At 37.4% G+C, this 15,709-nt stretch overlaps 1 protein-coding gene across 2 annotated transcripts in view; it reads right to left on the bottom strand.

Moving 5' to 3' along the window:
• LRCH3 (leucine rich repeats and calponin homology domain containing 3) overlaps positions 1–15,709 on the bottom strand; it is a 73,187-nt gene that overhangs the window by 36,699 nt on the left and 20,779 nt on the right. For both annotated transcript variants that reach the window (XM_080622751.1, XM_080622752.1), the window contains exons 2-6: positions 7,137–7,281; positions 5,496–5,622; positions 4,643–4,748; positions 4,316–4,452; positions 3,217–3,326 (exon numbers count right to left, since the gene is read on the bottom strand). In XM_080622751.1, coding sequence (XP_080478877.1) covers positions 3,217–3,326; positions 4,316–4,452; positions 4,643–4,748; positions 5,496–5,622; positions 7,137–7,281 — 625 coding nt within the window. The remainder of the gene's footprint in view (positions 1–3,216; positions 3,327–4,315; positions 4,453–4,642; positions 4,749–5,495; positions 5,623–7,136; positions 7,282–15,709) is intronic.

The raw sequence follows: 15,709 nt of genomic DNA, 5'->3' as shown, positions 1-15,709 counted from the left end.
TCAACTGTCCTACTGGCACTGGATGCCTCAGGGAGCGCTGCAGCAATAATTACTATACAATACACAAGGAAGAACAAATTTCAGGAAGCTAATTGCTTCACCCCATCATAACTAAATTGCAGGTCATTTTCTCTCTGGTATTGCTCTCAAGTTGTCGCTCCCTCTGAAATTCCTCTTTCAGGAAACACTTATTTTCAAATGACTCATTATTGTTGTTGTTATTATTAATGCAGTGCTGTATGTGTGCATGGGACTTTGTATAATAGCAACAGATGATTATCCTGAGCTATTTTAATTTTCAAATAAACATAAAGCAGCAAAAAAGTAAGAGGAGGGATGACAAAGTTAAGCTATACATCTACTTCTATGCTGATACGTACCAAAACCCAAACTTGTATAGGCATGGAGTTTTGTTTAAATAAAAAGAGTTCACCTTTATGGCCCTGTATTTGAACAATATTATTTGCATAATAAACCCCTACAAAGAAAAAAGGGGAAAAAAACCCCAATTCCCTTCTTTTGTGTGGGGAAGCAAAAAGAATGACCATAAAATTATCCAGTGCAGTTAAAGAACTATTTACTTGAATAACTGACAATAGAACTATACTTATGTGAACAGGTGACAGTACTTAAATACTGGATTTAAAACATGGGTCAGAGAAAAGAAAAATCCATCTGTAGTGTAATTCCATTATAAATGCATCAATATTTTCAGAATCTCCCAAGTATGCTGTTGTAAGGTTGAACAATTACTGCAAATTGAAGAGCATCAAAATGACTATTTGGCTACATTTCAAAAATGGGGAAGCTCAAGAATTCAAAATCACTGTTTCCAGGACCTTCTTCCTTTTTAACATGAAAGCTGCTTTCTGTCTCTCCAACTTTCACATCTAAAACCAGCTGCACACTTTACATGTTTATAATCATACCGCAGCCATCCTGAAATCAGTTGAGACTTATGATTTTTATTCCTCTCTGACCAACAAGCTACAAGTAACAATGACTAAGCATTTGGACAGATCAGAGCATTCTGGGGCAAGTAATCCAGAAGACTATGTAAGAAGGCCACGTAAGGCTTGAAATCAAAGGATGAGAAACTAAATGCCTGGTAAAGCCAACAGCCAAAGACAATACTTGCCAACACTTCAAAGACACCACTCCAAAGCCACACTAAAACATGTATTTTTAAGAAAGAACAGTTGTCCAAGTCCCAGAATATCCAAGACACTGGGTCACGCATGAGTACTTCACATTTTAAACTATCCAACTCCAGCCTATACCAGTCTGCCTCAGTGCCAAAAGAACTGCTACACAGCTTGAACAGTCCTGCCTCCTCTCAATCACATTCATTCCAGCACCAACCTGAGCTGCTCTGAACTTCAGTCTTACAAATGAGAGACTGGCTGCAGCAGATCAAAACTTGCTGCAACATAAATTTCACCTATCTTATGTTTAAAAAAGGACTGTAACATACAAGATTTCACTCTGGTAAAACAGTTTGATAATCAGCAGCACTAGAACTTCGAAATACCACTTTCTACCCTAATGTTTCACAGCATCTTGCTTTATTAGCAGTATTAACAACTTTGTTATTAAACAATGTTTGATGAAGAGTGAACTGACAGTATGACTCAAACTTTCTTAAACTTTTAAAAATCTCAACCACTCAGTTTCAGATCCTTAACCTTCAGATCCATGGTATTTCACCTAGCTTATCAGATAAAACAGCAACAAAGTCTAGGTGTACAGACTGATACCTTTTTTCTATTGGCCACCTTTGAAGATAACAAACATAAAGCTCTTATGACTTGCCTGGAAATATTAACTATATTGTAGCAGAATGCTTTTATTTCTCTCATCCCAAGTTCCAGAAGAATATAGTAATTTGAGATCCTCTCTTCCACTAGATCATTCTACCGTTTCCTCCTAGTACGTACTCTTAACTGTGGACAGTTAAGAGTAGGTACATGAAGACAGGAATAATCACCTGTAAAACTAAATGCCCTAAACAGCATGGTAATGACAAACGATTCTACCACCAACTCTTATATCCTATTGGGGATGGAAATACAGCTAAAGGAATGCCAGCTGAAGCTCATTTCATATGCTTCAGTCTGGAGGCAAATCCAAAGAAAGCATAATCAAATAGCTCTGCACTTGTTTTTACATTCATAATTCCAAGTTATGATTATAATACATTAAATCTTCTAATTTCACAAAAGCAATTAATGAAAATTTCCATAGTAATATACAACTACAAACAACATAAATCAGTAAGCACATAGTCCACTGATATTTTTAGAATTCCTCTTAAAAAAATACACAAACTATGCTAGAGATAAACAGATCATGACACTTTATCATTTAGATAAAATACCATGATTTAGTAACAGGGCAGAATCCTCAGTATTATGCAGAAAACATCTGCAACAGCTTATACTCTAGGAAACTGAGTAACACTCAAAATGCTTATATGTTGACCTCACCTAAAAAATTAATAATTTAAGACACTCTGTGCTGATGAGGAATCATTCTGTCATCCCCTATGCAAATCCTTCTTCACAAATCTGTCTCATGATTTATTGTAACGTGCTCTGATTTCTGTTTTATTGCTGCTAAAACAGCAGTACATCCTTCCAGGCAACTCACTCCTCCACACCTTATTACCACCTTCCAAGATGACTGAGTAATTTTTCTATATATTAAGTTTCATATTTCACTGACTCCCTTTCTTCTATATCATATAACAGAAATAAATCTTAACTCCTGCTTTTCTCTAGACATCTTAATTTAGCAGCTGATACAACTGACTGTTCCAACATTTGTGTTACAATGCTAAGCAACAGTGCCAAGTGAAAGCTTGCCAAAAATAGCAGTATACTAATAGGGTAGAGATCAGCATTTACACCTGTGGTTTGAGCACAGCAGTTATAAAATTCTGTACAAAAGGCTCGAAATCACAGCAGGGATGTACTTCAGGAAGTATGTGGAAAATATTAAGATCTTATAAACTGAACACATGTGTTAACAACACAAGAGCAGGCACCAATTGTTAAAGTGCACCATGAGATAACATAAATTACATTCTTCAAAGCCACCTCCATCAATGCACTTACTGAAGAATGATCTTTGGATCTAGTCTCTTTAAAAACTCAAGGCAACTGATAAAATTTTCCTGAATGTCAAAACTAGGAACCTGGATTGTGCCAGACTTACCAAGATCCAAATCCCATGGGTCTCCTATCATAATCAGGCAAGTCTGGAGCTATCTTGCATGCTTCTATGTTCAGGTATTTAAATATGTGGATTTTTCCTTTTATACATATCTTGAAAAAAAAAAAAAAAAAAGGAAAAAATGACATAGGTATAATTTGACATTACATTTTCAAAGTACTCTACAGACATTTAACCCGTAGTTGAGAAGAATAAATGAGCACATTTACATCAACCAATGTATCTTTTCTTCTAATCTCACTGCATTTTAGAGAAACAGATATAGTGGAGCATGACAGGATGCACACAACAGACAAAAGGAAGCTGCCCTCCAAGTACTCTGGTCTGTATGCAACTTTGTCAGCTGGATGCTGAAATTTCAACATGCAAACAACACATAAGCATTTACAAGTACCAGCATTTATATTCTTGGCATCAGAACGACGCATCCCACCCATGCCCAGCTCTGAATGGCAGTAGCAGACTGCCAAAGCAAGCTCAAATTTAAAGTGAATGAAGCCAGTAACAGCTGTTTTTTGCTTTCAAAAGGGAGGCAAAACCCTACTGAAGCTACAGGTCTTAGCAAGTGCCCTCCTGACTCAGAAGCAGCAGCTCACAGTAGAACCTGTAATACTCAAGGGCTTATATACCACATTAAAAAAATCAAATTAGTCACCAACCATATTGCAGCTTCTAGCTCAAAGGCCAATTTGAGCACTCTGCTGCAAAGTGAACCAGCACATAGCAGCACCGAGGCCTCAGTCAAAATTTTGACATTTGAGTGGCACAAAATCAGTCTTGCCTAACAGAGCTTCCTCTCTCTTACACCAAAAGCAGAAGTGTTCTGCTAACATTAACAGCAGTACAATGCTAACAGGGGAATTCTCAGTAATAACCCATCGATGAGACTACTAATACAGTAAAGTAAAAGAAGAAAAGGGACTTCTCAAGCTGTGCTGTGTATTTAACACTATTAATTAATACAATTTATTTAAAGTCCTCTTGTTCTTAAATAAAGCTTGTAATATAATCCTTCAGCATCCAACTTTGTTCTGCCCTTTTTCGTTGACCTAGTCCATCTGAATTCCTAGCTGCGGTTTACCTGTGCAGGGGGTGACTGGAGAGGGTTGTTCTCTAACATGATGGTCTGCAGATGTCTGAGGTTCCTATAACAAACTGGTATTGTTGTTATCTTATTGCAGGAGAAATCTAATCGGATCAAAGGCAACTCAGCAAGCTCTGGATATAGAAAATAAACATAAAATTCAGCAGATTAAAAAGTATTAAAAAAAAAATACCAAAGTATAAAACTGCGTGTTTTACAAAATAATTAAATATGCTGCTTCTAGCCCCCAAGGAAAGAAAACAGCATCGAAAATACAGAAGTGCTTCAGGTTTCTGCTGTTACAACTGACAGCCTTTATCTCACCTTCAGGTAAATGCACCAAATTATTTCTTCTGACATTTAGGTCCCGCAAGGATTCCAAATTTCCAATCTGTGGAGGTATTGTCTGTATTTCATTACAGCTCACATCCTGGAAAACAAGAGTAAGGAATGAGTTATCATTGACTGGTAGGCTTCTGTTAAGTAAAATATGTAGCACTTTATTTAAGGACTGAAAAAGACAACTATTTACATAACATCTCAGATCCCTATATTACTTTATCTCATTGCTGATGTGAAGCAATATTCTCATTTTAAATACATGGGGAAATAAAAGTTTTACAAAGATTTAAGCATTCAGATGTAGAGGGTTATTTCAAGTTATCGCATTCAAGTTATTCCATATTATCTGAGAGAGCACAACTTGCTACATAAAAGCTTTTTGCCAAAAACAAATGCATGAAGAGCTCTAATTCCATCCAGCCTTCCTTTAAAAATTAAGGAAGACTTTTAGTTAAATTGACATGGATCATTTGCTCTCCAGTGCAAGGCATCTCTCCCTCACATAAATTTTTTAAGACCTCAGAGTATTTCAAACTCTATCCAAAGTCAAAGCATAGTTGGAGATACTATGGCAGACATAAATCCTCCTTAGGCTAAGAGCAGATGCAAGTAACTTATCGTTGCATGCAAGTGACTGGTTTAGAATCACAAATTCTCAGCAGAATGAGAAACAGGATTCTGATCTTGTATATGCCCAGACAGCATCCTAGTTACTGTGTTATTCTGATCAGTTTAAAAGAAGTTACTTCTTCTGAAGCATGTCTGAACTTACTAAACACATCAATTACAAATTCAAGACGGAATAGTAATAGTTTAAAAATAACTGTGTACTCACAAGCTCTGTCAGCTGTCTGAGCTGTCCAATTTCTTCAGGTATTGAAACCAACTTATTATTACTTGCTATCAAGACTTTTAGTGGTAGACTACAGAGGTGTACTGGCAATGTGGAAAGCTGGTTTCGACTTTTTGGACAGAAAGAAAACAAAATCATCACAACTCTAATGAACTTATACTCTAATGCAACAAAAGACACATACAAAAAGCACATTCCAATTATATAAAATCTGAGTTGATCATCTAATTACTGTAAAAGCAGTTCCATTAAGTCATTCTTCATTACTTGCTTTATCCAGTTACATGTGAACAAACTCTGAATATCAAGTACCAAACCTGATCAGATGTTTTTGACCTCAGTGCTGGGGAATATATTATTTCAGGTGCTTCTGATGAGGAGCCACCCTCTGTCACAAATGACTATGAACAGAGTGCAAAAGCCCTTCTGATAGGTACTACTGCAGGTGGGCACATACAAAATGCCACAGAGAAAGTCACTACCTACTGAATATTTAAAGTATATTTCTAATTGAGCAAGTCATGTGGATCAAAAATCATGGTGTGCTGGATTTCACTATTACAAAATGCAACCTTGAACATTTCAGAATAAACTACTATTAACGCAAATATGAGGTCATATGACTGGACTGTAACCTCACATGAGAAACAGAAAGGATGAGAATGGACTGTAAAAAACAAAAATTTCTTTTAAAAATAAAACATAGAAAGGAGCAGTGACTGGATGATTAGAATTTTATTAGGATCTTAATTAAGGCTTTGATCAGATGTTGACATTTAGCAAAATATGCTGCTGTATTTTTTCATACTTGAAATCCAGTTTTCCCTGCTATTAAAGAAAAAAAGTTCTGAGCAGTAGTAGGTGAACCAACAGCAACTTTTAAAAGGATAATAATCGGACTGCACCTACTAGAGATCATAGCAATAGGAAACCCATACCTGATTCATGTCCTATTCCTACAATTCTCACCATCAATAAAGAAAATAAAGAAACATAAGTATACTAAATTGGCAAAAGTGTAGCACCAGAAAAAAATAGCCTGAAGTTTTTCCTGATATCACTGCCAATTTGTGATGAGGCACTTTCCATGCCTCTTAAAAGGCCTTCTACAAACGGAAGATGCTGTACACAGTTAAATTAAATCAACAGCCTGAGTTGCACCGATTAGCTTTTGCACCAATTAGCTTTTTAGCAATGCTGCCAGAGTCGTATTCATGCTTAAGAAAGATCTTTAAAAACCATCAATGCAGTGAAAGTAAAGGGAAACTGCATAAGCCTTGCTCAGCTGCTGAGAGCTGAAATGTAAAGACCATCTAAAAGCTCTATCATCTCTTTCCAGTCTGCATGCCTGTATTTCACATGAAAACTACTGGAATTCATTTGGCTATTCCTTTAAGCTGGAATTAGCTTTCTTCTTCATACTCAGTTCCACAAGCTGCTAGTTAATCCTCATGTTCCTTGATCCACCTGAGTGGGTAAGACTGGTTCAGGTTGCTTTGATCCAGTGACATACAATAAAACAAAGAGATGATCACACACCATGTTAGCACTACTTACAGATGCATTAAAATTTATGAACCTAGATTACTGATGCTAAAGCAAAATTTCTAAAACAATTGTTACCTGATATTTAGAAATGTTAAAGACTGTAAGTTCAAAATAGCCTCTGGGATATATCGAATGCAGTTCTGGTACAAATTAAGACTCTCGAGGGAGACAAAGTGACATGCTTCTGCTGGAAGCTCTGACAGTCTGTTCCGTGACAAATCTGAAGGGAGGGAAAAAAAAAATCATTCAGTAAAGCTATCTTAAAATTTCACGCGGACAAGTATTGTCTGTGTATTCGCTGTCACAGAGTTAGACAGGAATTAGTTTCCCTGTCCTGCCTGCAAGAGTTTCAAAGTTATGAAGTGACTCACTTCATACATGAAATACATCAACATCTTTTAAAATCTTACAGCCACAATGAGAGAAAGAGAGCCTGATGCAACATTCCTTTCATAGTCAGACTTCCATATCCCAAAATGCCTTATGCTTAGAGGAAGATACTTTAAGATGCTGAAAGCCCAGCTTCATATCTTTGTACCAAGACCATCTTTAGATAATGGAATTGGTACTGGGTGGCCAGTGCTGTAATGAAAAGGATCAGAAAGTACTTTTCTCCCAGCCCCCTACTAAGGTACTCAATGCTACGTTAAAATCTCAGATTTTTAGTCTAAAATACGTACTTCATATAGATATATGCATATTCATGTGTAACAGTTCCAACAGGGGAAACATGAGGCACACACTTCAGACAAGCCTATACTCTAGCCAGAGCATTCCCTCCTTCAGAGAGATACAGTTCAAGCCTGTAATCTCAACCAGGCAAAGGAACGATTTACAATAAAGGGTCTTCCCAGCTGCAGAGAAATGCTCTGCTTGCTGCTAGCAGTCAAGTTTACTGTTATCTTTGTGATCATATATTCCTCACTTGGCAAAAGACAAAAAGTTTCACCAAAACTCCTACCAAATTCTGTATATGAAGAATCAGTATTTTTTCTTAGCCAGTTCCAATTACCAGTCTATTTGTATAAAATACCCATTGGTAATACTCTCCTTCAAAAGTAATGATGCACAGACCACTTGGTGGATAAGGAATTGGCTCACAACTCAGAGTTGTGGCCAATAGACCAATGTCCAATTGGAGACCAATGACAAGTGGTGTTTCTCAGGGAACAGTATTGGGACTGGTGCTGTATAACACCTTCGTCAGTGACATGGGCAGTGGGATTGAGTGCACCCTCAGCAAGTTTGCCAATGACACCAAGCTGTGTGTCGACACTCCACCTCGAGTACTGCTAAGGACTAAGGTCTCTTCCAACGCTAACCATTCCATGATTCTATGATAAAAGCTGCATTGTGATAAATAATGCAGCTGCAAAGGGCTCTTGTTTTTAAAGGTTAAAGCAAGCTTTTGCTTATAATGCCAGCTCCTGCTTCCTAACACACCCAGCTCTTAATTCTGACAGGAGTTATGCTCACATCAAGAGCACCTTGTGTCAGCAGGGAGTTCCTACAGACATACTTCTTGTTTAATAAACTAACTCTTCACCTTAATATTTTTAAGGGACGGCAGATGTTCATTATAAGAACCCATCTAATCTGAATCAGTGTTATAAATGATTAAAAAAAAAATAATCCAAGTTTAACTGCTACTTTGTTTTGAATTTCGAATTTTCCTCAACAGCATAATAGGATGAAGAAACCATCCAAGACGGATTATTTTTTTTAAGACTGCCAATGCAGTCTTAGAGAACGGAACAAAACTCTTTGTCCATTCAGCAATGAGTATTTAACAAAAAATCACACCAAGTGCTTCTTTCCAGCTTGTATCAGACTCAAACATGACCTCAATTTAAACTTGTCCATACTTGATTCTGAAAAATCAACACTTTTAAATGAACGTTTCCAACCAGCTCTAACAGTGGGAGCCAAAACTACAAAATAATAGAAGCCATCAATATTAAGTGTGCATCAAATGTCTAGAATTATTTAGTTGCCTTACGACAGGAAACAATTTGAGATCTTTGCCCCTTTTTCTTTGTGTGAAAAAGACCTTTTTTTCCACTTTTCTTTGAAGAGTGAAGAAAAAACTGCTCTTACAATTGCTAAAGGCAGCTTCCATAAACATCCCAATCTTACCATATGCCAGTTCAGATAAAACATCAGAAAAATGCATCAAATGCGAAGAAAGGCCACTGTGATAAGTCCTGCTTCCTACTACTTGCCAAACCCAAAATTTTCTTACTTCTGTTGCTCATCCCAAGCCCTTGTATTGTCAGAGTTTGTGGGAAATTCTGTCAGAATTAAATACAATGTTTTTATTTCTGAGCCCCTCAGCACCCAGCCCCACAAACCCTATGCCAGCACCAGGGAAAAACAACAGTCCAGGCAACAGAGTCCCTTGCTCCGGTGGCATGGATTATTTTTGCTGATTTAAAGCACTCGCCAAACTCCAGCTTAAGTGGAAACAGAAAATGAACCTGGCTGATCAGAATCTGCTTAAGAATCTGTAGATAGTAAAGGAGTCAATAAAGCAATTGTCTATATCCTGCTTGTTTCACACAGTATACACTTTAAAGGGAATTTCTGCAATGGATACTAATTTTGCACAAGCCATTTCCCTTAATATACTAGCCTGACCTAGGGTTTCTTCTGCTTTACTTCCATAATTAAATTTTTATTAATGTTTCAGTGAGAATGACAGCAAACTCCAACCCTCCCCTCCTCCATGTTGTACAGCTGCAGTAAATTCAAAGCAGAGTAAATAGCGCTAAAACTATGCAACAATGCAATGTCCAAAATGGCAACATTCCCAAACATATCTCTCCTGTGCCAACACTGTTGTAATACATAACAGAACAGCCACTTCCAAACAAACATATTGTCCCAACACATAAAAATGATGTGCCCTCAATGAAATGAAGTTACTCTTAAGTGCAGCCAGTCATAGTATTTGGAATTACTGAAATTATCTGTGACACAGACAACTCGCCATTAACGTTTCACTGCACAGTTGTATGTTGCCATGGAAGAAAGGGAGAAGAATGCAAATTATTTCAGAGATGTCAAGAAACAAGCAAAGGCAATTTAGAAAGAATACTTAGCTTCCACACTGACTAGATGTTTAAGCACCTACTTAAAGAATTACAACATTGGCTCACTATAAGGTGCGTTTTTCTTAGGGACTCTGGAGGATGGAACAGAATTCCACCAGTTATCTCACAATGTAACAACATCCTTCAGTACACAGTTTTATCCCTCCTTCACACAGCTGTGCTGGCAAAGTCTGTTTTAATACTACCCATTTTAACAATGAAATAGGCTTCCCAAGTAATGAGCCATGTTTTCTGGCAGAAGAGTTGCAAAGAAAGAATTTCTTTCAACTCTGTTTCGGAAAGGGTTTAACCACAAACATGAGAATTCACAACTGCTTTTTGTTTCACTTTATCCTAACAAAGAATATTTAAATTCTAGTGTTTACATATTGTGCAGCCCATGGGGCGTGAACTAGTCAAGAATTTAATATATTCTGAGCTATGATTTAGAATTTCTATAGAAATAACTCCCTACAAAATAACACTGGGTGTGAAGAAGTGAAAATATACTTTTTTAAACAACAAATGAGCTCATTGCATGATAGAAGAGAGACACCAAAGCCGGTTAGCCACAACAACTAAGTTTTTCCAGACTTCTCTCAATCTACAGTGATTTTTAAAACTTGGCACTTCTGTTTAGCAGTAGAAATTTGGTGGAAAGCAGATTAAATCGAAGCTGAATTTTGACGCTGCAGTGTAGTCTCTTACATCATTCAAAGCAGGTCTAACCAATTACAAGCTTGGTAAAGAAGTCTGCAGCATTTTTACCCAGATGATGGCCATGAGAATGCTAACTCATACACAGCATCCATGATTTCATATGCTTGAATGGGGAGCTAAGAGGGAATGTCTGCCAGGACCATAAAAAAAGCCAAGTGCTAGAAAAAACACAGACTAAGTGACAGAGTCAAACAATATATGATAAAATACAGTGTGAATTCCAAATCTGCAAATGAAGAACTGCTTTTGGTCATTTGCAATCGCTGCCTTGCCCCCTTGCAAACCTCCAACAAGTATTTCAATTTCCCTAAGTCCAGAATACACTATCCCTAAGACTCAGTGACATTTTTGATTTTGGCCAATTTCTCTGGAACCCTCCTCCGCTCCAGAAAGTGGACCTTAAATGGACCCAGAAATGGGGCAGAGACTGCAGCAGTCATTGTATGAAATGATTCAACAACTCCATCCTCTTCCCCACCTTCTTCCTAAAAATATGGGAATGAAAGGAACAGCTCTAACAAAACCAGGAGAGAAATAAAGACAAAAGCACACCAGTGATCGGTTAGATATTTACATATAAGCTAGCCTGTAGTATGGCAGTAGCTCATGCTTTTCCAAAACAGAAAGTAGGAGTGAGTTGAAGGAACAGAACTTAAGGTATTTTATTGAAAATACCTTGTCAATTAAGGTAACAATCACTTGTTTTAGTGATATTTTTCTGATACTGTATGCATAAAATAACTTCAACTACAACCAGAAAACCAAAAGGTGCTACAGTATAAATTACTAAACTAAAATTACAAGCTATAAGTTGTGCAAAGATTTCTCTCAACTTCTTGGAAGAACATTGTGGTGAATTCTTATTTAAAATTTAGTTTTTTCTTTTTTTTTAACAAATACTACAGCATGAATTAAGAACCAATTGTTAACTGTCAAATCAAGCAAGGAGTAATCAGCATGATGCAGATTATTTGCTTTAATACGTGTGTACACACCCTTGCTGCTTGACATACCATGAACTCCAAAGAGCAAATGACTAATTCTCCCCCAAAAGCACAAATGCTGAATTTCAGTACGAGTAAGGGTACGAGTGGAATATAGCTAATATAATTTGAAGTAGGATTCACTTGTGGTCACATTTCATAGGCTAAAATTGCTGTTACCAGAAATCTGCTTTAAAAAAGGTTCTCGTAGCCTGCTAAAAATGGACATGTTTCCTTGAAGGCAAGATTATGTGGAATTTTGGCAAAGGAGAAGCATTCTTTGGAACTAAGCTCTTTGTGAAAGATAATAAAGCCAAGAGTACAAACACAAAATGAAACCTCAGAGTGGAGTCAGATCACCGACCTTTTCCATCTTAATTGGGATTCCGTTCAGAAAGCCAGTAAATCCAACGTTAAATGCGAGTAGAGAATACAGTACGTTTAAAATTGCATCATTTGGCTCTAAACTTAAACTGTTCCTGCTCAAAGAAGAATGTTCCTCTGACACCAAATATTAGCAGGGCTGTGTTCACACATCTTTAACTTAAGCTGTAACACTAATTTTGTCTCCAAAGTAAAATCACTGATGCACAAGGATGCACTGTTTAAGGTATCATGTACTTTAACCCACTCCATACTCTAGAAAGAAAGGGAGCTGCAGCTCAACTGCTGCTGGCACTCAAAACTAGCTGGGTGGTGCTGAATTCCAGTTCATCACAAGATGTCAATGTGATCAGTCCACTAATCCTGTTGCAATGGGAATATGGCTTCTGCTCTCATTCCAATTAATTATGACAATGAAGGCCAGTTCTAGGCCTGGGTTGTGCTACATCATTTCGTTGATAAAAATCTGCCTTTTGTCACCAGGGATCTGCATGTGCTCCCCATGCACTTTTTTTTTTTTTTTTTTTAATTTAAACCAGCTAAGCCTACATTTTTGGCCATTTATTCAAAACCAAATGTCAGCAACCACCATGACACCCCGCTGGCAAAACGCTAATGTAAGAGAAATTGCGACTTTATGTCAGCAGCTGTAAACTGTGAGCTCCCACTCATGATGTATCACATCTTCTACAATAACGCAGTTGCAGCTGTGTGACATCAGCCATGAATGTGCTGCAGTGATGCAATAACAACACTGGTATCCATGAATTGATTTGAATCCTGATGGTGACACTGGCTACTATATACTGCTCTCAACTAGGATGACTTCATTTGAAGCGTAAGAAAATGTTTTGTTTTCCCTAAAACTATGAAAACAGTTGTAACTTAAAAGCACGCCACAGTTTTCCTTTTCTAACAGACAAATCTAAGATATATTAGCTTGCCGCTTACAGACAAAAACATATTTTCATATAAATAATTAGAGAAGCCAATCAATGACAGGAGGCTGACAGCCAGAACAGTGACAGAAGGCAAAAGGCAGAATGAACTGCTGTATGAGGACAAAGCACAGCTGTTCAAGAAGAAGTAAGTTCAAAATCTGGAACTGTGTAAACAGACATTTTTTTTCTCCCCCTATACACAACTTAAAAGACCAGAAGCGAACTCCACAGTTTCACAATGATAACAACAAAACCACAATCACACTGAAGAATATCCTTGAAGTAGCTGATGTAATCTCACAGATATGGAAAGCAGCTCACCTGAACAACTCATCTGCAACCTACTGTTCCGGAAGAGTTGGTCTGCTTCCTGGAAATTAACTGCTTAGGTTACAGGCATCTTTCAGATAATGTCACTCAACAGATCTTTTGAGGAACTTGATGCCATCTGATTGCTCAATTATGATGTTTAGAATCAAATCTATTAGAATGATTACTCACAATTCCAAATGCATTATATAAACTTTAACTCCATCTCGTTTGTCACTCATTCTATCGGTCAAACAAATTCATGCATATTCATCCTGGTTTTATGAAATGATTTGTTTTACCTTGCAAACATTTCAGAACTTGAAATGTTCTCAGGTTACACTGAGAAGAGCAATGCTTATGATTCTGATGATTTTTAGGAAATATTCCCATAAAGCTACTGAAAGAAAACAAATAAAAAGCAAGCATAGTCCTAAGCGATGAGCTGCTGGTATTATTGTCCTGACTTGCACAAGAAAATCAGAAATCATCATTAAATAATACCTCTGTGTATAATTCTGATGCTGTTGGTCTCTGGACTCAGTATCTGGGAATGTTTTCCTCTCTGAGCACTGAAAATGTTGTCATCCTTAGAGCTGCATTTCACACCTGGAGGATTTCCTGACACAAAAGGGATGATTTTACCTCTTCCTGCCTGCTGTGATACAACACTACCACTTTTGTCATACCCTAATTTAAAACTAACCTCAGAAATGTCATCTCCTGACTCACCTTCCACCTGCCAGTCCTGTCAAACCTGAACTTTTCCCAACTATTCTCCCACGTATCTGAGATATACTTCTTGTAAACCTGTTAAGGTGAAAGAAGGTGAGCCAAAATGAAACACTTCCTTCTTTGCTTTACCTCAGTAATGTACAATGATGACATAATAGCACCACTGCCCAAGCCGGAATACCCAAGTATCAGGCATAATGAAGACTCTTTTCACCTACGTTATTTCTGTAGCCCTGTAATGAAATACATCCCCTAATTTCTAGTTTCAATTTCCAGTATTTCATGAAGGAAAATTAGATTCAGACATGTGATCCATCCCTGATACACTTACCACATTTCAGTTCTCAGCAGATCCATTCTTGATATGTACGATCACATTCCTACTTAGCCACAATACTAGCAGCATTGAACTGTGTTTTAACCATTTCCATAGACCAAGATTTTGTAACCAGGAATCTCCAACCTGCTGGGTTTTGCAAAGTGAACAGGCTATTATTTCTGCAGTTAGAGAAAACAAGGCAAAGGATGGTGGTTTCTTCCAAATGTCAACTTGGTGGTACGATGCCTGGAATGCAGAGGTGCTCACCACCAAAGCCTGCTTCACCAACCTGAGAATATACTGCATAACTCACAAAATGAATTGAAAGATTATACTTCACACTGAAATCACTGCTCTGTATTTCCTGTCTTGTGTGCTAAAGACAAGGTTTGTGGCATGCTTTTAATCAGAGGTGCTTAACACTGTCCTTTATAAACCATGCTTCAAATCATTGCCAAATCATTGTCAAGTGTCAGATGCATGGATCAAAGTTTCACAGACGCCATTTCCTCTGACCACGCTTTTATTTTGGAACACTCTATACAAATAACAAGGCTTCTTGCCAAAGGTTTAAAAAACCAAGAAAACCCAAAGAACTCTCACAAATCCCTTGCTTGAGGCAATTTTAGTGATGCAGAACTATGGCCTAAGCATTTACCTTCAACACACAGTTTGCCACATGAAACCTGGCTAGCTTTTGTTTTGTTTTGTTTTGTTTTAACTCAGGAACATCTTAAGAATAGTCACACAAGGGAGTATTGCTGAATCTGCCTTCCAACTCACCTGAACTACCCTAGGGATTTTTTAGCAGTGTCGCCCCTTCAACTCTTCTCCATTAGAACACAACACATAAACCCAAGAAATTAATCAGCTGAAACTCTCTTACTGAGCCTGGTCTCTGCAACATCCTCTGTTAGGGCTAGAAAAATCCACATACAAAGATCTGCAAGAACTTTAATTATACTAAATAAGAAAACTCAGTCATGACTGGGATCAAAGAGGCAAACAAGATTCTAAGCACCAACTCCCATTCTCCCTCCCTTTTTTCTTTCCACATGATTTTAAGGCATATTTGCTGTAGTTTAGCTTTCTCTTTTACACATGAATGAAAACTTCACAGGCATCACCATAAAACATGCTGACTAAACACAAACACATATTTTAC

This window comes from Psittacula echo (genome assembly GCF_963264785.1).
Source record: "Psittacula echo genome assembly, chromosome: 7".
In the NCBI taxonomy this organism is placed as follows: domain Eukaryota; kingdom Metazoa; phylum Chordata; class Aves; order Psittaciformes; family Psittacidae; genus Psittacula; species Psittacula echo.
The sequence above is the reverse complement of the archived record's forward strand: the minus strand, read 5'-3'. Positions and strand labels throughout refer to the sequence as shown.